The 22,768-nt window shown below is 39.9% G+C and overlaps 3 protein-coding genes across 3 annotated transcripts; 2 read left to right on the top strand and 1 right to left on the bottom strand.

The window, feature by feature from the left end:
• The first annotated feature begins 1,444 nt into the window (after positions 1-1,444).
• On the top strand, positions 1,445-4,525 carry LOC146985494 (uncharacterized). Its single transcript, XM_085780561.1, has 3 exons — positions 1,445-1,655; positions 1,819-1,870; positions 3,840-4,525. The coding sequence occupies exons 2-3, from the start codon at positions 1,819-1,821 to the stop codon at positions 4,373-4,375; spliced, it is 588 nt and encodes a 195-aa protein (XP_085636687.1). The 5' UTR covers positions 1,445-1,655; the 3' UTR covers positions 4,376-4,525.
• A 1,198-nt stretch (positions 4,526-5,723) lies between these two features.
• LOC146985493 (protein PML-like) lies at positions 5,724-8,780 on the top strand. The gene is made up of 2 exons (XM_085780560.1): positions 5,724-5,796; positions 7,711-8,780. The coding sequence occupies exons 1-2, from the start codon at positions 5,724-5,726 to the stop codon at positions 8,385-8,387; spliced, it is 750 nt and encodes a 249-aa protein (XP_085636686.1). The 3' UTR covers positions 8,388-8,780.
• Positions 8,781-8,928: 148 nt separating this feature from the next.
• Positions 8,929-21,745, bottom strand: mpi (mannose phosphate isomerase). Its single transcript, XM_085778487.1, has 8 exons — positions 21,635-21,745; positions 20,519-20,646; positions 17,951-18,151; positions 17,080-17,221; positions 16,712-16,891; positions 15,917-16,090; positions 13,791-13,999; positions 8,929-11,769 (listed from the first exon to the last, which is right to left on the bottom strand). Exons 1-8 carry the CDS (start codon positions 21,648-21,650, stop codon positions 11,551-11,553), a joined length of 1,269 nt encoding a protein of 422 aa, XP_085634613.1. The 5' UTR covers positions 21,651-21,745; the 3' UTR covers positions 8,929-11,550.
• Between the last annotated feature and the right edge of the window lie 1,023 nt (positions 21,746-22,768).

The following is a 22,768-nucleotide window of genomic DNA, read 5'->3' as shown; positions in this document are numbered from 1 at the left end:
TAGAACCAGTAATTGTTTCCCAGGAGTGTATTAATTGATTTCCACAGCTCAGTACCTTCTAAAGTTAAAAACACAAAATCTAAGTTTTATTATAGAAGGTCAGATTATGTTCTAAACCTCCATGAGGTCGTCCTAAATAACAGTAGTTACAGAGAGATGGATAAAAGTATGTTTCTTATTCAAAATCACGGATATCAAAATGCTGCAGTCATACTATCATGGTTTTATTCATGTGATTAATAACTTTTAAATGTACACTGTGAAAAAAGGCCAGTTATACAGTTACCCTGAAGCTCAATACACAACAGTATACATAGTTTACATAGTTTTTGTTTTATCAATATCAGATGTGAACAATACTGCAATTTAAATGGAACATTACATATTGGGAATTTGAACCCCCTTATACTGAATAATGTGTATAGATTAATAATAAGTGTGACTGTCATTTGTGGCTGGTGTTTCTCATACTATTTGATATAATTTCAAAGTGACATCAGTCAGTGTATTCTAACATTTTACTGTTATTTCTCAGGTTATATGTTATGTTTTGTTATAAGACTATTTTCAACACATTAAACACTAAAGAAATGATATGAGTTTTTATCAGCACGTTTTGTATCCATTTGATATCAGTGGGGCTTAATGTGGGCAACTTGGCATGTTGCTGTCTTTTACTCTGTAGCCTATGTTTTAATTTAATAGTTCTGTCTCATAACATCATCATCAATAACAACATCACACACACCCTTTAAAAGAGAGCCATTTGTGAAATACAGAAGTACATTATATAACAAATATACTTTTGACTTTTATCTGGGTATATTTAAGACAAGTTATTTTTACTTTAAGTAAAACTTCTTTGGAGTAAAAGTGCTTTTAATTTTGTATTAATCTGCTGCCAAATGGATTATTTTCATATTTACTTTTCTTCTGAGTTTTATAATGACTAAAAGAGACTGAAGAAACTTTCTAAACTTGCCGTCAACTGCACACCTGAACTGACTCATTATTAGAGCCATAAATTTAGAGGAGATCGCAACGTCTGATACCTAACAGATGACGTTATTGGCCGATTCATTTGTCTTTTGATTTGGAATGCATCCATATCGATTCAGATTCATGTAGGCTAGTTTTTGTATATTTTTTATTTATCATGGGGTTTTTTGTGTGTTATTTATTTGTTTTTTAACTACATGTGTTTCTTTTTTTTAGGCACAAGTCTATTAGGAGCTGCTGCTGCGTTTCCAAAACAAAAGCTGCTTCCGTCATCCACAGGCTCAGGAATGAAAGCACGCGAACAGCGGGGAAGATTCCACCTTAACACAAACCTGTGTTTCATTTTGGCACCTGCGACCTGTGAAGAGACCAACAGGTCACCACCACCACCACAGCCGCACCGAGCAGCTCGATTCACCAGAAGAGAAAGAGAAGGAAAGACAGAGAGACAGAGAAAGAAAGAAACAGAGAGAGAGAGAGAAGTCATCGAGTTTCTCTTCCACCAAAATGAAAGTAGAGTTGAGATGTTTGAGGCAGTGAATCACCTGTGGGCTCCTCCCGGATGAGTCTGTACATGACGATCAGTCAGCTTATTACAGCTGATTCTCATGAAACCTGTCAGAGGACTCAGCTGACACCACATCAACTGGACCAAGGTGAGTTCACTGTCCCTCCGCTGTACGGGAGCTGACTGTTAGTTTGTTCTGAGTGATCAGATGTGTGAGACTTCACTCTTTGAGTTTGTGACTTTAAAAACAAACAAAAACAAAACAAAACTTAACCACTGATTTAAAATGTCTTCTTTCTGAAATCTCACAGATGTCTGACAACAAGATCATCGTTTTCTTTGACCTGGAGGCAACTGGATTAGGTAACTGCTCATCACCCCTCCCATCACTCATAACATTCACTTCACCTTCACTTTGCCTCATAATAAGAAGACAAAATGCTAAAAAGTTGTATTTTTACACAAGTTTGGGTTTTGAAGTTCTTATATGGTCTTATTCTTTTTTATTAAGACTGGACATCAGTTAAGGTAAGTGTTGGTAGAGTCATACTGTTTATAGCCTACTGCCAGGCGGCTCAATCTGTAATCTGTAACGTACCTGTTTGTTATATTTTATATTAGTCAGAATATATTATTATATATTGGATAAATGTAATAAAATAAAAAGTACAGTGTCACCTGTGGAGTCAAAGCCGTAGTAGTATCTCACAATAGCTCTTATTTACTTACATGTATGTTCCATTGTGGCAACATGAAGAATAATTATTTCAACAATAGAGTCATAATTGTTTTCTGTTATCAGGAGCACATCAAGTGGAGTCTGAGTGTGATAAGGTTGTCATGGGTGTGTTTCAGTTTCTGTTTTTATTGTCTTCTACGTCCGTCGCTTGTAGAGTTAATGATTGTGTTGGGAGTTTGTTTAGAAGCGTCACTGGCCCGGCGTTACACAACAGAGGTTGTCTGTCGCCGACCACAACCCAACCAGAGATGTTCTTCCTGTGGCTGCCACAGGATACCTCGCTGCACGACAGATGAAATGAAAGTGTATATAACATTGTATTATTAGGCAAGGCAAAGCAAGGCATCTTTATTTATATAGCGCATTTCATACCAAGGCAACTCAATGTGCTTTACATAAAGACAAAACATTAAAAAAGAAGCATAAAACAGAATAAAAACAAACAAAACACTAAAAACAGAGTTAAAAGCAAGAGCAAATAAAAGTAAAAGAAAAGAAAATAGATAAAGATATAGATATAGATATTATACAGATAACAATTATATTCACATATTGAATAGACTCTGGTGAGTTTGTCAAGGCACAGTTGGCAACAGGTTTAAGTCTGTAGTTTTATACAACAACTGGATCAAACTAAGACAGAATAGACAGCTCTTGCAAATTATGATAGGCTATATGTTTGTCTGGACACTTTCTGGACAAAAACAAATGATTAACCAATAAATGAAGAAAGTGGAAAAATAAGATAGCTGCTGCTCCGGTTGCCAAACATGTCAGTTACAGTTACCCTTCCTGTCGTAGTCGGGTCTGAAGCAACAGCAGCTATGGCCGAAACTAGATGTGAGGACTGATTCCCCTGTTACTTCAGAGCGGCGGCTGGAGTCTGTGGTTTTGGCTGTGTGTGGGTGTGTGCAGTGACTCACTATGACTGTCACACTTCTGGCACAACTTCATAACACAAAAATGCTTTTATGTGTAGTTGGTATGAGCAGTTAGAATACCTGCAGAGTATCAGAGAGTCGCTCCACTCACCAAGGAGAGAAAGCTGCCAGCTGATCCATGGAGAGTAGCGAGGGATAAGCCTCAACAAACTGTTGGCTCCACTATTTAAATGTTCAGGGCGTTGTCCAGTTCTGGTGATTTATAGTTCCCATCATCACTGCAATGTTCAGATTATGTTTGAAGAGATGTAGTTAATCAGCTGACCGAGCTGGTTGACTTCCTGTTACCACTAGCCAACCACAAGATCATGGTTTGTCATATGGTTTCTTGGCACTTCCCAAATGTTACTGGGCTAAAGATCAATTTTTATGGACACCATTTTACAAAGAGTTGTAATATGTTTCTGTTTCATCATTTCTAGCCCTTAGATTTATTAGCTGAGATAACCAGCTGTTGACTACAGCGACTGGTGTTGAACTCCTCATTTAACTCAAAGGAAGGAAAGATGTGTTTACCAACCTGTCAAATGCTGCCTCACTGTGTCATCTATCACAGTAGAAACTGATCTCTGGGGCAGGAAAGACTTGGAGCACAAGAAAAAAAATATGATTTCTGACATTTATCTGTTATTTTTCTGTTTTCTACTCTCAGACACCACGGTGTGTGACATCATCCAGCTGTCAGCCATCTGTGGAGAGAGGACCTTTAACGTCTACATCCTCCCCCGGCGCGCCATGACTGACAGCGCCAAGCAGGTCACAGGCTTCACCGTCAGCGAGGACCGCCTGCTGCTGCGCGGGGTCGCCGTGGAGACCACCCCTCTGGTCCAGGCTCTCTCCTCCTTCATGGACTTCCTCCGCTCCTTCCGCCGGCCGGTGCTGCTGGCGGCGCACGGTGCGAGGCGGTTCGATGCCCCCGTGCTGAGCAGAGCGATGAGGCAGTGCTCCCTGCGGCAGGAGTTCCAGGCGGTGGTGCAGGGCTTCGTGGACACCTTCCTGCTGAGCAAGGAGCTGTTCCGTGGTCTGTCCAGCTACTCCCAGGTCAACATGGTCCGCCACTTCCTGGGACAGACCTACGACGCCCACAACGCTGCGGAGGACGCCAGGATGCTGCAGGAGCTCTACAACTCATGGAAGCCAAACTCATTTAAGGTCTCAAGGAGCACTTTACGTGCAAACATCTTTTAAAAAAGCTCCAGTAGCTACACAAATAAGCAAAATGTGATTGAAAATGAAATATGCTATTTAAAAAATTAAGCTTTTTGTTCAGTTTTTTACAGATTTATCTAACATGAAATAAAAATAAGTTCCTTGTGTTTAGAGACAAATGATCTATGTTTATATACCCAAACCTCACAGATATGTCACATTCATACTGTATCATGATTTACTTTTGTTGTCTGCTGTACTGTAATATATCTAAGTGTCAAGTGTTGAACTCTCTCCAGTAATTGTAGCACTGTTTTCACACAATGATGATTAAACTTCTCTTACATCCCTCTACACAGTTTTTGAGTGTAATATTTACATGGATTTGCAGCAGTCTTACAGGGGAAGAGAACTCCCCTCACAGACAGCAGCATCAGTAGACCAGCATGCATTGCACCTTTAAGGCATGCTCCACAGGGAAAATTTGCATTGTTCCGACAGCACTTAAAAGAGGATAGTTAGGCCTATGAAGCTGAGTTGAAACGAAACGACTGACATCATCTATGTAGGTTTGCCAGTACTAATTTTACTAAACTTTGCCTGCTGTCACATGGTGAAAACAGAATAGGCCTATGCTGCAGGAAGAAGAATAAAAAATAAATTCCACTAAGTATCAGCAATGTTCTGCTGTTAGCTGGAAGAAGAGGTGAAAGTGATCCATAGCCTCAAGACAAACTAAAGTTGTCAGTCATCTGTTCTTAAAAGTGTCATGCGTGTGTGTGAACCTGTGCCTGTGTGATTAAAGATTGAAATTCATAAATCAGGAATAGAGTTGTAGCTGGGTATTATAGGTAAATGGGAGGTCAGCAGGGCATTCTTTAATCTTCTTCAGGTTGCAGTGTGAAGAAAATATAGATTTTCTAATGTGTGATTTTACTATCCTCATATTCACTGCCCAAAATTTAAAAGTAGCCTATTCAACATGAATAGGCTATAGCCTACCTGTCGCCTATTCAACAGTTTTACCTTCTGAAAAAAGAACCTTCAAAAAATCATCAAATTTAACAACAAGCTTTAACAGGGATTTAGGCTGCGTGACTAGAGATGAAGTTATTTCATAAATAACAACTTGTTCCTTCTAGGTTATTTGTTCGTCTTCAACGATGCTTTTATTTTGAAAATCCTGTCTTTCCGGTTGGGCGGTCTCTCTCTCGCAGCCGTTTAAAAACACAGAGGGAAATGTTCTGCTGTGTGTGGATGCTGTGTAACTGAGTGTGAGCTGTCAGACACCTCAGTCTCACTCTGGGTCGGTGTTTGGACCAAACGGCGTCAGTCCTGACACCTGGACAGACCGGGACAGACCGGGACAGACCGGGGGACAGACCTGATGCATCAGTCCGGCGGGGCAGAGGAGAGCGGTCGGCCGCTGGTTTTCTTTGACCTGGAGACGACTGGACTGGGTAAAGTGTTGTATTTAATTTAATTCAATTCAGTTTATTTGATAGGGACAATGCAGGTTAACATGTGACACCTCCACTCGTTCCAAACAAGTCAATGTGACTGATGTTCTGCAGACAGAGATTATAGCTAATGCTAGTTTCACACTCCCGTCCCTAGTTAGGCTTTTAGTAGAAAAAAATAAGGTAAGAAGAAAGACATCAAAATTACATACACCACTATAAAATGTACAATACATCTAAAATCATACCAAGTCATGACACATTAAAAATGCATACAGTTCTGATTTTGTTTCAGCAAAATGACAGATACGTATATAACTAACGTTACATGTTAGCAAAAGTTAATGTGTTAGCATCAGAATCCACCGAGTTACACCGGACTACAACACCAGCCCTGCTTTGTAGCCTAGCTAGAGCTGTGTTAGCCTTGAATTAAGTTACTGTTTGCTCTGTACTATTAACTTAGATATGCCGACAGCTACTGTATCAGCTAGCTAAAATACTGTTAGTGCTAAAGATGTAATGATGCTTGTCTCATAGTATAAAGTGTATAAATCATGGTATAAATCCCACTGAATCCCCAAAAAATCTGTGTACAGTCAGTGCACTCAGATTTTACTGTTTTGTTATGTTAACACACTGAGGCTGAGCAGCGGTGCAGAGGGATGGAGCTGTGGAGAGATGTGTGGAAACACAGAGAGAGTGCCAGACACCAAGGCCAAACTACAAAGAGCAACAGATAATGACAGTTGACAGCTGAAATAGAGGAGAGGAGAGGAGAGAGGAGAGGAGAGGGCTCCATGTAACCAGATGTGTCCCCAGCAGTCTAAGCCTATAGCAGCGTAGCTATAAAATGGTTCAGAGCTACCTGAACCAGCCCTAACTAAAAGCTCTGTCATACAGGAAGGTTTTAACTTAAGTCTAGACTTAAATGTAGCTAGAGTGTCTGCCTCTCTGACCCATGGAGAGAGCTGGTTCCACAGTAAAGGAGCCCGGTAACTGAAGGCTCTACCTCCCAGTCTGTTTTTAGAGATACTGGGAGTCACTACAGACCTGCATCCTGGGAGCGGAGTGCTCTGGTAGGACAGTAAGGAATGATGAGGTCTTTCAGATAGGATGGATAAGAAGACATCACTGTTTTCCCTGTACTATTAGCTGTCGGCTAAATAAAATACTGTTAGTGTTAAAGATGTAATGATGCTCGTCTCCAGGGGGTTTCTGGTTTGTTTGTGGGGAACAACAGACCAGAGGCGAAGTATAAATAACACGGAATCCCAAAAAATATATGTACGGTGCACTTATGCTCAGATTTTATTGTGTTGTGCTGACACATGTTGAGGTGATCGCACTTCCAACTGACAACTGAGCAGCTGTCAATCAGTCTAATAAAACTTCCCAATGCTTTGCCTTTCACACTGCCCTGTTCATTTATGGAAGATAACGACAGACAAATATCAATCAGATGTTTTAAAGACATCTCGAGTTTACCCTGTTATTGTGAAATAGAGGAAATTATTCAAAAACCAAGTAGAAACACAAATTACAAACTGCCCTAATAAATGTCTTAAAGGATCCATCAGCTATTATGTTTCATCACACTAATTGACAATAGATGTGAGATCATAATTTGGTTGCCATGAGTGATTTTTTAGGACGTCATCTCTCAGGTTCTGTTGCACTCTTGGAGGCAGTTTGTGTTTCGTTTAATGTGACAAAATATCTTAATTTGTCAGGTTTCATATTTTCAATAATATCTCCATCAACAGTTTCTGAATTGATTGTCCTGGTAATAAACTTTACTCTGTTTCTAGTTGTATCTGATCAGCCTTTATCTAACAACACCCTGCTGCCGTTGCCTCATTGTTTAAATGTTCTGCTTTAACATCCAGCATGTGTCTTGTTTTCTGTCCCCAGGTCAGAGCTGTGACATCGTGCAGCTGGCTGCGGTGAGCGGCAGTCACTCGCTCAACCTCTACGTCATCCCTCGCTGTCGGATGCAGCGAGGAGCGACCAAGGTGACCGGCTTCAGAGTCCGCAGGCAGAAGCTGTACCTGCACCGCCAGCTCGTCCTCACCAACTCCCTGCGAGAGGTCCTGGTCTCCTTCATCTCCTTCCTCCAGATGCTCGGACGCCCGCTCGTCGTCGGCCACAACATCCGTCGCTTCGACTGTCCCGTGCTGGCCAGAGCGCTGGACGAAGTGGACCTCAGGGCGGCGTTCGACTCTGCGATCTCGGGCTGTGTGGACACTCTTCCCCTGGCCCGGGAGATGCTGAAGGACCGCGGCCTCCAGAGCTTTCGACAGGAGAACCTGGTGAAGGAGCTGCTGGGTGTGAACTACAAGGCCCATGATGCTCTGGAGGATGTGCGGGCGCTGCAGGCTCTGTATGGCGTGCTTCAACCCACGCCAGAGCTGGAGTGCAGGCACATGTTTACTCTGGACACAATGGAGAGCAAACCAGATGTGACAGCTGCCAAACCAGAGGTGCCCTGTCAGATTCAAGGACAGCGCCCCCTCTGGGAGCACTTCAGACAGACAGTGAAGGTCACACAGACCGAGGCAGAGGACCACAGTGGAGGACATTTTACATAAACAGATGATCAGACTGACTGAGACTTGACCTGTCGTAACTAATGAAACCCACTGCATCACTTTACGGCACAAAACTAGAAGGCAAAGTTGTCCAGATGTTGATGGTGGAACAGCAGATGAGTTCACAGTAACCCTGAGAATGCCTATCTTCGTTAGTGAGGAAGAAAGGAAATGACAGTTCCAGTTATATTACGACTGTGAACATGCGTTCTTAACAAAAAGCAAAGTTCATGATGCTTGTTTTTTATGTGACTTATTGATGAAATGCTTGAATTTAATACTGTATATAGTTTGGCTACTGAAAAAATAAATGTTCTTTTATTCTGTTTTGAAGAACTTGACAATTTTATTGGAAATAAATGAATCTGCTAATAAATGTATTTTTGGACTGTGTTGCAATTTTCTGCTGTTTGATAATATCAGTATAACTTTCTATATGATCTGGAGCTTCTGGAGGTGTATGATTTATACTATTTTCTCCCTAATGAGGTTTGAACAACAGGATGACACAAATCACAACATAAAAATAGAGTTGAGACAATTTAGTAACAGAACAAGGCTTTATTATATCACTTTAACATACACATTCTCTGCAGTCCCATGCTACAGCATCATAATCATACCATAGTCAAAAATGCTAAACTATGCCTTCACCAGACAAATATCCCCACAATGGTTTGAATAAAATGACAAAACTAAAACATTATGGCCTTCAGATTTGTGTGCATTTGAAGGGCATGGGTTAAAAGTGAAAACAATAATCAATAAAAACTAAATAATCTCTGTGCAAAGTCCAGGATTAAAACTAAAAGAGTTTAAAATAACATCAGTAACAAAAATGTGTTAAATTAAAAGTCAACTTTTTGAAACCGTGACTACAGGACTACATAAAATCATTTGGAAAGGATGGCAAATGGATTGTTTGTCGACAGAAATAACTGGAAGCTCCACAGTTTCAGAGATATGGAAGGATGGTTTTGAGGTAATGGTCCTTAAATCAAAGAGATGCAGTGATTTTTTACTACTAACACCTTCTAATCTCGTCATACTCTTCCATTTGTCAAAGGTTTTAGTAACAACAAACAACTAAAGGTTTAGTGCATCTACAGTATACTACAAACATGCTCAGGGATCAACCCACATCACCAACATGAAGTAGGTAAAAGCTTTAGCGGGGTTGGCTCAGTACACTGTGCTCATTCATTCAGGTCAAACTATAAAGAGAAATCTTTAGTTGCTGGCAGGCTGATAGAGCATTCACTCTCAAATATTTGATTCAAGATAGCCTATAAAAATATTACAAGAAGAAAGTCCATGACTGATTGAATTCAGATCCACCCTGGTGTGAACTGGAATATTATGCAAAAGTTTGCACCATACTGAAATTATCGAGTTAACAATATTGCACCAACATGTTGGAAAGTGGTCGCCACAAAAAGATAGAAGATAAACCACCGGTTACACGGTTTCATAATAAACAGGTAAAACCTTATAATACAGTTAGTACAGGAGTCTTTTCTCTAAGTATGTCTCATATTGATGACGGATCAGTACAAACAGCAAGACATAGAAAGTCAAACGTTTTTGGCTTCAAATACTTGGACATACAGACGTGTTTGTTCCTATAATAGTATAAAATCCTATGCAGCATTTCGTCGTACAAATGTACAATACATGGATGTGTTAACGGGCTTGGGTCTAATTTGTGAAAAGCAGCGATAGTGCATTTTTAGTCAGAGAGGAGAAAGTTTGAATCAATGTGCAATCCTGACTTCCATGTCGCCGTGCTCCATCATCTCGGCAGTGGTCCGTCTAGCTTGCTCCCGTTTCGTTTTTTTTTTTTTAAATCTCTATGATTGTTCACTACTGTGATGAGAAGTTTCCAGACCATAAACATGCGCTGGTTACAAACACAAGCAGTAATACTCAGCAGGGTCAACTTCACTCTGACTAATGTAACTTGTACCACTGTCACAGTCAGGACAGAAGCCCCTCTGCTGTATTACTACTCTAAAGAAAACATGCACAGGCATCTCAGAATTAAACTACTCTTAACCGTTGCTATACATGTACTAACAATGTTTGGTTTTTTTTGTGTGTTTTTTTGCTTTTTGATATTTGTTTGAGCTAAGGTTAATATGATGAAACAGGTAGTTGCACCAGTGACCCTGGGACATGCTCAGTCATCAACAAGGGGGTACTGTACTGCAGTCGTACAAAACATCGAGTGGTGTACTGCACCAGTGTAAACAACATACCCCCCCACTCTGCTGTTGAAATGAGTCACTGTCAGTGAGTGTTGTGTAACTACTCTGAATAAAAAGTCAAACTGTCTGAAACAGTGAAAACAAACACACCAAAAGCATCAGAAGTTCTAGAGATTTCAATCATCAGTCAGCTGTTAGTCTTTCCTCTTTTATGTTTATATCGAGCAAAATGCCGTTCAGTGTTGCAGACATGCACAAGGTCGGCAGTTTATTAAGAACACCTAGCTGTAAATACAACAGTCATGCAATAAATCCTATCTCATATACATTGTTGGTGGAGGGTTGGTGCTGTTGAATGTGATGTTTCTATTATTTTGAGCAACTCATGCGATTTATGTGAAGGAAGGTTTAAGAACAGAAACACAAAACAAATTATATTAACTAACAGTTCAACAGCATCACATACCCTTTACAGTATTAAAACAGTTTTAATAAAGCATTAAAAACCTTAATGAAGCAGGACTGTATAGATTGCATTTGTTTTTAGCTAGGTGTATCTAATAAACTGCCAACTCTGTAGACTGTACTGTTATTCTTAGTTTGCGTCCTTTATCCAGCACCTTAGAAGAATTTGGGATGTGTACATCCTCCATTTTTGTTGTGAAGGATGATGTTCTCGCTAAAATTAAAATGCAGCTGCACTGGATCACAGCTGGATGTTTAAGATAAAGAAACTGCTGCTGGTAAACAGGGTGGACACAGCAGTCCTCACACTGAGTTTGGGTAAGGGCTGGAGCAGCGGGCACAGAGGGGCACCAACACTCATACTACCCACTAGGAAAAGTGCACATCAGTCATCGGGCTCAATCCACAACTCGGTCTAGACCTTCCTGAGTCAAACCAGAGGAGAAACAAACAGGCAGTACGAGGTTTCACACACGGCCACGGACTCACGGCTACAGGAGGCAGCAGGCTCGGAACATGTCCATCCCCGACGGGGAGGCGATGTGCAGCGAGACGCTCTCGTTGGCAGAGACAAACAGGACGGTGCCCCGCCTCAGGGTGACATCAGAGAGGGCGGCGGCGGAGGTCGCCGTGGCGTCGCCCTCGATGACCAGGAGGATGCTGGCGCTGTCGACCGGAGCCACGGTGTACTGCTTCACAGAGGCCGGGACCTGGAGGAGGAGCAGGACAGAACAAGGTCAGCAGGTTTTCATTGGAAACTTAAAGTATATGACTATATAGAGAGATAAAGACTAGTAATCATATGTTAGAATAAATCTATATGTATATAAATATAAATATAAGAATATATTAGAATAAATCCAGTTAAATAACTCATAAAAGCTTAACCTCGGGGACTAGATAAGCTTTTGCTTCTCCCGCTTTCCCTTTCGGTCATGTGTATTGTATTAATTGGATTGAGATGATGTGTGATGATGATGACTAATTGACATGCCCGAAATGAACCAAATAAATAAATAAATAAGTTAACTTACTGTATAGATTATAATGACTAGATAACTTGATAGATAATTTATGAATAAGGGGTGGGAGTAAATAAGTCTTACTTCTTCCCATTCCTTTTCGGATATGAAACAAACAAATAAACAAACAAAACAAAAAAATTAAATTACCTTAATTTTCAATTATTTTCTTTTATTTTTTTTTATTATATATATATTATTTTGTTTATATGTTGCTTTTGCAAAGTTTTTATATGTTATGTCTGTCCATTTCTGTATTATGTTTTATTTCTTTTAACATGTCCGAAATAAACTTAAACTAACTAACTAACTAACTAAAGGGATATTTCAATCGATCTAAAAACAACTACAATTAAAGGTAATGAACCTACTCCAAAAACTATAGAGGTTATGGCAATGACGAATTTGCCAAAATGTTGAAGTATCCCTTTAAAGAGGAATAAAGCAGGATTTTTCCCATGGCTATTCTACATTTTTACCTTAATTAAAAAGCTCCAGAGTAATTGTGATAGTTAACCAACTGACTTGTGACTTGTTACAGTGAGAACGAGGCTGTCTGTCTTCCACCTGCCGTCTCATGGCTGAAACCAACCTTGTAACATACAGCAGTGTAGTTACAGTACCTGGTCGCCACCGCCCCGGTGTCCCAGCTCTCGTGTCTGGGCACCGTGATACAAACGCGCTCCGTAACCCGTAATCTTTTGTTTATGACAGATAAAACTACACAAATACACACGTCCTAACTATGTGTTATATAACGTTATCCACCGCTCCATGGATTGATTTTTTGCTGGATTCGTTAAACAAGCACATGGCCGGGAGTAGGGTTAGCAAAACACAGGAAAAGCAACCAGACCTGCATAGTTTCCATACAGTGAGGTTACTGTGGATAATGGGATTTCAGTGGGATATCGGCTGTCTGAAATTCTTTGCTTTGAAACACCTGGGTGGGTTGGTCTCTGTCAGAAGCTAACAGAAACTTCCCTGACATGATGACATGCCACTGCAGGAGAATCAGGTGAAACAATTAATAACATCATATTTGCTGAATTGATCCCCAGGTATTTAGTGGGCTAACTTGGGATTGCTTCCTTGGGTCGTCCCTACAATTACACTTCAAAGTGTGTGTTGTGAAAACGTCTCAGTGGAACACAAATGGTCAATAGGCGTCAGTAGGCATAGGTGGAGAGGTGTAAATGAAAAAAATGATTGATGGTTGAATATAATTTAGCTGTTCTACTTAAATACACCACACCCATTGTAGATGTTATTCGTAACATCTGTGTTTTCCAGCTGTGATTAGTCAGAGTCTTCTGCTGTGAACACTGTTGACTTGCCTGCAGGTTGCACCGTCAGCATGAGTCATTTGTCAGACACATAATAATATCAACCTAAATATTCACCACATCACAAGTAATGAGGTTATTTACTGAACAAAGTCTGTAATATGAACAATTTTATGTCTTTGAAGACAAATGGGGACTAATAGAAAGAGTAACACATGTTTTTTTATTACAAAGAGTAAATGTGAGATATATTATAGTTGGGCCAAATATAATAATTTTACAATTTTCTTTTCTTTCAAGCCTGAGTTTCGCTTCATTCAACACTTGTAGTGACAGTTTGCAGTGTTGTGTGGTAAATTGGTGACTCTCCAAATGCATCTATCAAAGTTATAAATAATGATGTAATTAACTCAAGTCTCCTACCTGTATCCTCATGACAGTGAAGTCTGGCACCGGGGGGTCGTACAAAGACACACAGGGGTCTGAAGCATCCTGGACACAGGGGAAGAGTTTGGAGCTGGTGGGGGCGGGGCTGTAGCTCAGCATCTCACACAGTGTGTTGACGTCGATGTACTTGGGTGTGAGGCCGGCCCTCACCGTGTTGTCTGAGCAGGCCATGCACTCGATACAGTCTGGACGAACAAACAGAGAAGGAAATCTAGTTTGAAATGAGCAGAGAGGAGTCCAGTCTCCTTCAGAGGGAAAAATCAATTCTCAGGTTCTCTTACAGCGTTAGACACAATCAGCCAGCGGTGTTAAATGTTAAATGCCTTCCACAAGCTATTTCTTCTCCTCCAGTTGCCTTCCCTGCTACTTTTAAAGTCTTGACTGACTTCCCAGAATGCCTTTCACACTGTGTACTGTATGAACTTACACTGAACTGCAGCTGTAGCAAAGCAGGGCGACTGCCAATTTTCCACAGATAAAGATGAAGTGAACACATCAACATCATCCTATAGCTGCGCTGCAGTCTGCTCTGCTGAGGCAGCTGTTTGTCAAGACACTGACATATTTCTCAGCCGTGCAGAGTGCTGACTTCAGAGAAACACACCGAAGATGAGTTTCTAAAACCACTGACACCAAAACACAGTGTTTCACTTTATGATGTCGGAAAAAGTCGTTTTCATGATTTGGAAATGTGTGATGTGACTGGATGCCACTGCTTTGTTATTTAATCACAAGAACTGAAAGACTTTGGTTGGCTGAGGGATAACACTGAGGATATTCTGTTGTTTTTTACTGATAAAATCCTGTAATGTCCACAATCAGCAACAAACTGATCCCATTACAAGTATTGTCTTTGTACTGAAAATACCAATATCTATTTATTATTTTTGTATCAAGGGGCTCCACTAGAACAAATTAAGACCGTTGAGGTAACATGCATCTTCATTTTGATTCAACCTCTCACACACTAACTTCTCTCCATCCTGGACAACACCCACCATCCTCTACAAAACACCTTCACCATGCAGGCAGAGGAGTGTGTTCAGTCCCAGGCTTCTGTCCCTGTTCTGCAGCACAGACAGACTGAGACTAAAGAACTCTCTCGTCCCCCCGGACTGCACCACACGGCCCAGCTACAGCATGGGAAACAATATTAACACACAACTTCCTGCTCAGCTGTATTTGCACCGCTTTCTTCCATTGGCACAGTTTACATAATACATGATGCATATTTGTATTAAAACAGATTTTTTTCTATTTCAGTTGTCTTTCTATTGTCTCTATAATTCTATTTTAGTATTTTATGCATAACACTAAATAGTGTATATTTTACATTTCTGTTTTCTCTGTGTTGTATTGCTTTATGTCCTTATATTATACTGTATGTATACTGTATGTGTTCTGCTACTGGATACTTGAATTTCCCTTCATATCAATAAAGTATCTCCAAGTCTAAGTCTAATGTTTCAGTAAATACACAGATAAAGATAAGAGATACTTCATTCATCCCAGGCTGGGAAATTTTTGTACTAAAGCAACAGGTATTCACATTAGTATGAATAGAAAAATAGGAACAATGAAATGGAAACAATTTGAATAAAAATATCCCTAAATAAATAAATAAATAATGGTGCAATGATGCAAGAACTGTGCCAATGGATTATAGTGGTGTGTGTGAGAGAGTATAGTGGAGTATAGTTGTGCATGAGAGAGTATAGTAGTGGAGTATAGTTGTGCATGAGAGCGAGTATAGTGGAGTATAGTGGAGTATAGTTGTGCATGAGAGAGTATAGTGGAGTACAGTATAGTTGTGTATAGTGGTGCTTGTGAGAGTTGCCGATGAGGTGTTATTACTAGAGTCCATTGTGTTCTCTGTTGGACAAAGGTGAACCATTATAAAGTCTTATTGCATGTGGCATCTAAATGGAGCACTAAATATGAATCAATCCATGTGATGTTAAACACAGACAGCAGCCTGCTTCTCTCTGTAATACTCCACCTGCTGCTTCCCTGTCATACACAGGAGAGGCGGTACTGTAGAATCAGGAGATCAAATCTAATGTGCTACATCCTGTGAATGTCGACAAAAACCAGACACTGACCTCCATAAAGGTAGGCGTGAGGCTCGTTGGCTCCCAGGAACATGGCCTGGCCTGGGTCCAGGATCATGTTGTTGAGGAAGTAGATGGAGAAGCAGCCGATGTCTCCAGGATACTGGGAGTGCAGGCGGAGCAGCAGGTCACCGTTGCTGCTGGATGTGTCCTTCCCTGCTGCACCTGCACACGTCAAACATCAGTCAGGGCTCATCAGTCAAGTCAATAGCTCTATGCTTTTTGTGTTGATCTGACCTTGGTGCCTCCTAATGGTATCACAAAGTGACAGTGCCAGACAGAATAATACTCAATGTCAATGCTTTGACTTTTTTTTTCCACCTTTGAAGTGTGGGTTTTAGGACAGAAGTGCTGTATATAATGTTTGTTTTGGATCATAAAGCCCTTTAGGCCAGTTTGTGTTTTTGGGCTACATACAGTATATTAAAATGACAAGGATAGAGATGCTCACACTATCTGTTTTTTTTTTTTAAACATCCTCTCTGAAACAGACATTTTTCTGTATGATTCTTGTCTTTCACATTGTGTGTTTGGCATTTTGAGCTGGTGTGTCACTTCCTAACACACCAGATGGTTGACTATGATCAAACAAAAAAGACTGTTGCTACATGGTGAGTAATCAAATATTGCAATGTAACACAAACTCACAGCACATTTGTCACACAAGCCACAGAGCTATTTTAAAGTCTGCAATAGACAAAAGCAAAAGGTTAAAAAAGCTGAACTAAACAGATGGACTAAATAGAAAACACAAGATGGAGATCATCTTATTTCCTGTATCCTCACCCTCCTCAGTGACTCTCTTCACCAACATGTTGAGCTGGTCTACGAACACCTTCTTCTCACAGTTCATCATCCTGGTGAAACACTTCTTCAGCGCCTGGCTGGTGAGAACTGCATCTCCCATGCTGCTCCTCAGCTCCTCCGCTGCCTCGCTGCCCAGCAAAGCACGAAACTCTGGGACACCTAATGGATGTAGGAAGTATAAATGTATATGTATATATGTACATATTTATCATGTATTACATAACCTCAAATGCCATCTATTCAGTATAATGTACTGTATATTCACTACGTCATCTTTTTTCCTCTGTTTCTGCAGTTGCTGTCAAAACCAAAACCCTCTAACGAGCCTGTGGGACTCAGGGACTCACATTTAAGGAATCCCAGGATCTCCTCCACTGGTCTGAAGCCACAGAGGCCCTGGAAGCGGGTCAGAGCGATGGCCATCTCTGGCTTGTGGTTGTTGTCTGGATAGTGCTCCGGAAACTGAGCGTGGAGACGAGCGGCCAACTCCTAAGCAGACCATAATGACAGAAAGGCTGATGTGTTATCCTGTCCAAACATACCGAGGCATGCAGTACGCTCCAGATATTAGCAGGCTAGAGACAATTCAAATGTTGCTGAATTGAATATTTTCGACCATTTATGTTGGTTTCTGCACAGCACTCGCAGCATTCACTGGTCCTGTTCCAAAGAGACATTTCAGAATAAAACCACAGAAGAGTTTTAACATTGAAAAGAACCACTGGCAGATTTTTGGGATTTTAGACTTTTCCCCCTCTTTTATCATCTTTTCTTATTTATATTCAGTTGTCAGATTCAAGATTCACTGCCTTTCTTAAAAAGTATTAAATGCAATGCAGTGGAATAAAAAGTATGACAGGTTTTATGCCATGTATTATTCTTTCATTACACACAACACAACTGACAACAACAGACACAAGCCTGTTTGTCAACTACTAATAGACTTGGTTGTATAAAATCAACACATTTCCCATTAAAGGTTAAATAAACAATCAGACACATTTCAATAAGAATGTCGAAAGGAAAGAAAATGTATTACTTTTCTAAACCTATATTGATAGGATTCAGATGACACTGTTTCTGTTTTACAGCTGTTCTGTTTCAGCTCCACCCAAAAGTAGAAAATAATACATCACTGAATGTATCTAAAGAAACCTGGTAAACAATTTCCCAGTTACAGAATTTGAACACTGTGTGGGTGTGTGTTTGTGAACTCACCCTGTTGGGGTGGGCCTGTATAGACAGAGCTGTGTTGACAGACAGGACTTTGAAGAGAAAGGGCAGCTGGCCCTGGAAGGTGTCTTTCACCTTGGAGCCCAGGCAGCCAGGGAAGTGGGCGATCCACTGGCCCAGCGTGGTCTGTGCGATTCTGTTGTCTTTAATCTGGGCATCGCCTTTTGGGTGGGCACCCATCCACAACTGGAACACACAACATGACTTTACTTTGAAAAAACATCTCTCAAATGGATACATATACAGTAGAAGTTATGGAATTATTATTATTAATAAATGAATATTATATGAATATTATTCAATAAGGAATATTAACTACTAAGTAATAAATATAGATATAGACTATTAAAATATATAGAATATCTATCTTTAAATAATGGATATTAAATATAAAGTTATAGAATGAAATTATAAAATAGAACGATGCAGAATGTATGAATTGGTAATATTTTGAAGCATTGTCGTGTCTTATCTTTATTTTTATTTTTATTATACAAATACCGGTATATATTCATTTTTTTGTTTGTCTTTTGTTTCCCTATTCTCAAAGCTACCTCTTTTAGTTTGCTTTTGATTTTCAGTGTGTACATTATATGTCAGACCCTAGGAAGAATATAAATGGGGAACCAAATAAACAATTAAACTTTCAGGTGGACAGATGATATTCATTTATCAGTTCCACAAAAGCCGTCACAGTGAGTGAAGGCAGAGGCAGACTAAAGATTACTGAATTGTGTTTCCCCTTCCTCTAGAAGAATCATTACAATTGTATCAATATCGACTAAATACTGTCCCGTTTTCCTCCCCCTGCTACAGCTATAGGTGGTCCCTGTCACCAGGCTGTCTAAAACAAAGGCCTGGTGGTGTCATACATTTACTCAATTTATCTAATGCTTAATCCAAAGTGATTTATACTCATGGAAATCCCACCCATGGCACACACAGTGTAAATCACTCTGGATAAGAGGGTTACTCTAATTCCTTAAATGTAAATGAAGGGTACAGTCTTTGAAGGACATACAGTTGTTGGTGGACAAACACAGTTTACTGATGTGATGTCACACTTTCTAACGACGATTTCCCTAACCTGCTGTGTCTGGATCAGTCCAGTGCTGTACCACTTATGGTGTGTGGCATTCCCACCACTGTATGTTCAATCTGTCTCCACGGTTTATTGTATTAAATCATTACTTTCTGGAAAAAATGTGATATAGTGTGTAATTATGCATAAAATGCCATTTAAAGGGATATTTCAACATTTTGGCAAATTCGCCCATTGCCATAATCCCTATAGTCATAGCAGTAGGTTTGTTAACCTTTAATTGTCGGTGCAAGCTGTTTTTAATCGGCGGGGCAGAGACGTGAGCTGCTCAGCTAACGCTACCGAGGCATACGGTATTTCCGGGGTTCCCCCATCAAACTCATCAAATACACAATTCACCACGCTATGAAATAATAACATATACAGTATATGTAACACTACAAAACACAATGCAAATCAGAACTACTTGCGCTTTTGAAGTCACTCTGCCGAGCATCTGTGGGATGTATATCGGTTATGCAGTTGCCTCGAAAACAACTCTGTCTCGTAACGTTACATTATTATTTCATAGCGTGGTAAATGTCCATTAGAGCGTTTTAGAGTTGTTGGATTGTGTATTTGATGAGTTTGATGAGTGAAACCCGGAAATACCATTAGCCTCCGTAATGTCAGCTGAGCAGCTTGTATCTCTGCCCCACCGATCGAAAAATAACTTGCACCGACAATTAAAAGTAATGAATTTACTGCTATGACTATAGGGATTATGGCAATGGGCGAATTTGCCAAAATGTTCAAATATCCCTTTAACCTTATGATCACTCCTAGTTTATATTAGTTTTGTCAACAAATGCAAGGACAAATGCATCACAATCATTTCTCACCAAACATTTATGGTAACAATAGGACACAAACCTAAATGTCGGGTTGCTAAACAATATGTTACATAATGTACCTCAGGCATCCACACCACCTCCTCTAGATAGCCAAGAAAGCAATGATAACCAGCCATGGCATGTGACATGAATGTGGCTTGTGTGGTATGTGAAAATGTCACCACTGCCATAACCTTCATGACAAACCCTGCAGAGCTGCTGGAGCTAAATAAAGAAGGACTTATGAAAGGCATGAGGAGAACAGGCCTCTCTGCCAAGATACTAAAGGAAGAGCAGCACATTTAAAACCCTAAGAATTACACCGCTGATCTGATTCTGTTTCAGAAGTAAAGATGCTTCTTTGTACCGAGGTCAAGTGAAAACAGTGGGGCAAATTTCTAAATCTATAGACCCTATGATGCTGACAGTAAGTTTTAAATGATATCTCAGGAATCTGGTTGGAAAATCAATTTCCCAATCGTTCCAGTGTTAAAAAAGAAACGTGATAAATTGACTTAGTGCTAGTGTTCAATAAAGAAAAACTACTGATAGTGCTATCGCAAATAATATTGGTCCAACTTTGACAAAACTTGTGGAATATTAGTCCAGTACTTTCCAGTCTGGTGAAAACAACCTTACCTCTGCATAGGGTTTCCCATCCTGTATGACCGCCAGGGGGTCTCCACCAATCACCAGTTTGGCCACCTCACTGTCCAGACCAGTTTTTCCCCATGCATAATTTTGCACAGCACAGGTCAGGGGAAACACTGAGCAGGGAAAATAATCAGAGTGGAAATGATCAGTTGATTGGTAAACACATAGTCAACTATGATAGCTGCTGGTTGCAGCTCCTCAAATTGTATAAATCTGACATCTTTTCTTGTCATGTGTAATTTGAGACTGTATACCTTTACTTTTAAAGACAAATTTAGTAGCTAATAAAGGAAATAATCTGCAAATTATTTTACCATGAATATAATCAATTGGTCCTAATACAGCATATTTCGGTTCAGTTCAGTGTCTGAGGATGTGAGTCTATTACTTATTATCTATCTATGTTATAACAAACTAATAAGAGACAGGAAAATCAGAAAACATCATTTTTTTAGAGGCTCTCCTCTCCACAGTTTATAAACTGGGCTGGCTTCAGCGAACAAACCATTTCGCAGCAGCTTTAGTATTCAGTAGCGTGCAAAACCTTTTTTTTTTTTTTTTAAACACGAGGACACAATCGACACAGCCTGTCTAAATGTAGCCTACGTCAGTATTAAACAGTCAAACGGGGTGCTTGGATTCAGCCGGGGATGCATTACTTTATATGGCTGAACACCGGCCAGCTGGCGATGCAGCGCTCACTGACAGAAACACAGACAGTAGCAGGTTCACATTGGCCACTAGCACTACAGTTTACACATAGACACATATATAGTACGTATGTCGATGAGTTTAAATACAGATATACAGACAAAAGCGCGCACCACTGTAGATATCTGACATGTAGTCATCTCATAACAATAACAGCGCTGCTTTAAACAGTAGCTGCTTTCAGTGGAACAAACAAAACGCCGGCTGAAACAACGATGTGGATGCTCGCTGACCACGAGCTGTTAGTCCAGGCTAACGACACCAGGAAGCCTCCTCTGGTGCCGTGTAATGTAGATGAGGCTTAGCAGCACTAGTGTGGTATAGCTAACTAAACGTATATCGATGAAACAGATGATTTGACAGAGTTAGGAAGGCGAAAATCTCACTCACCTCTCACTTCCTCCATGACTGCAACGTCGGCTGTCAGACCGTGGGTGACGTCACGGCTCACCAGGCGAACGTGCAGGCTTCGGCTTCTTCCTCCTCCTCTTCCTCTTCCTCCTCCTCTTCCTCCTCCTCTTCCTCCTCCTCCTCTTCTCCTTTTTTCTTTCTTTTAATGTAGCCAAAGACGGTTTCGTAGAGTATCTTTGATGTAGCCTTCACAAAATTTCCACGCATTTACTTATTCTTTGCAAAATAATTCTGTATAATTATTGAGATTTTACTTGATTAGCCTAAAATATAAAAAAATAAATATAAAATTAGCCGTGACACTGATTTAAAATCAGTACAGCACATGGCAAAATGTTCTTATTTTATGACCATCCACTACACCACTTAGTATGAGATATTAAAACCTTCACCATTTTAACAAAATTAAACAACAATTATCCATATAATGATAATAATAATAATAATAATAATAATAATAATAATAATAATAATAATAATAATAATAATAATAATAGTACATTTTATTTGTAAAGCACTTTTCATAAAGTAATCTCAAAGTGCTACAGAAACCAGAAACAAAATAAACAAAAGACTAAGAGAAAAATCAGACACGATTAAAATCAGACACGATTTAAATCGGCAGTAGATAAAACAGCTAAAGGAGGAGATTAGAGTGCAGAGAGAGAATAAAAACATCTAGGAACGACCTAAGAAAGCCTGTCTAAAAAATGATATTAGATCCATGTCGTGTGCTTTAATCTTTATACATAAAATCTGTAGGCTAATTTAGGCTACTGTAGGGATAATACGAAATCATGTCATGGTAATGACTTTGTTAAAATACTCATCATCGTTAGCACTCACCTTTATAATAGGCAATTAGTTACTTAGCAACAACATTACTACAGACTAGCTATACTTTTGAGTATAGATCTATTATTACTGGAGTTTGCTGCTATGTAGGCCCAACTTATTTGATGACGCTGAGTATATCATTTAACTGTTATAATGACGTATTCTCACGTGAAGCATGAAAACATAAAACCTTATCTTTACATCAGTGAGAAGGCAGAAATCCGCAGGTGGCGCACCTTTACTTTGTGACTGTTAATTGTGTCAACTGACGTACAC

This window comes from Trachurus japonicus, chromosome 6 (assembly GCF_045865225.1).
Source record: "Trachurus japonicus isolate A0001 chromosome 6, Traja_1.0".
NCBI classification, from domain to species: domain Eukaryota; kingdom Metazoa; phylum Chordata; class Actinopteri; order Carangiformes; family Carangidae; genus Trachurus; species Trachurus japonicus.
The sequence above is the reverse complement of the archived record's forward strand: the minus strand, read 5'-3'. Positions and strand labels throughout refer to the sequence as shown.

Bases quoted from the DNA above. Each gene is read 5' to 3' on its own strand.
- LOC146985494 (XM_085780561.1), top strand. From the start codon at position 1,819: ATGTCTGACAACAAGATCATCGTTTTCTTTGACCTGGAGGCAACTGGA. The intron at 1,871-3,839 runs GTAACTGCTCAT...TTCTACTCTCAG, and splicing joins CCTGGAGGCAACTGGATTAG to ACACCACGGTGTGTGACATC.
- LOC146985493 (XM_085780560.1), top strand. From the start codon at position 5,724: ATGCATCAGTCCGGCGGGGCAGAGGAGAGCGGTCGGCCGCTGGTTTTC. The intron at 5,797-7,710 runs GTAAAGTGTTGT...TTCTGTCCCCAG, and splicing joins CCTGGAGACGACTGGACTGG to GTCAGAGCTGTGACATCGTG.
- mpi (XM_085778487.1), bottom strand. The intron at 18,152-20,518 runs GTAAGGTTGTTT...TGTGTGTTCCAG, and splicing joins ATGGGAAACCCTATGCAGAG to TTGTGGATGGGTGCCCACCC. The intron at 17,222-17,950 runs GTGAGTTCACAA...TGGTCTGCTTAG, and splicing joins TACAGGCCCACCCCAACAGG to GAGTTGGCCGCTCGTCTCCA.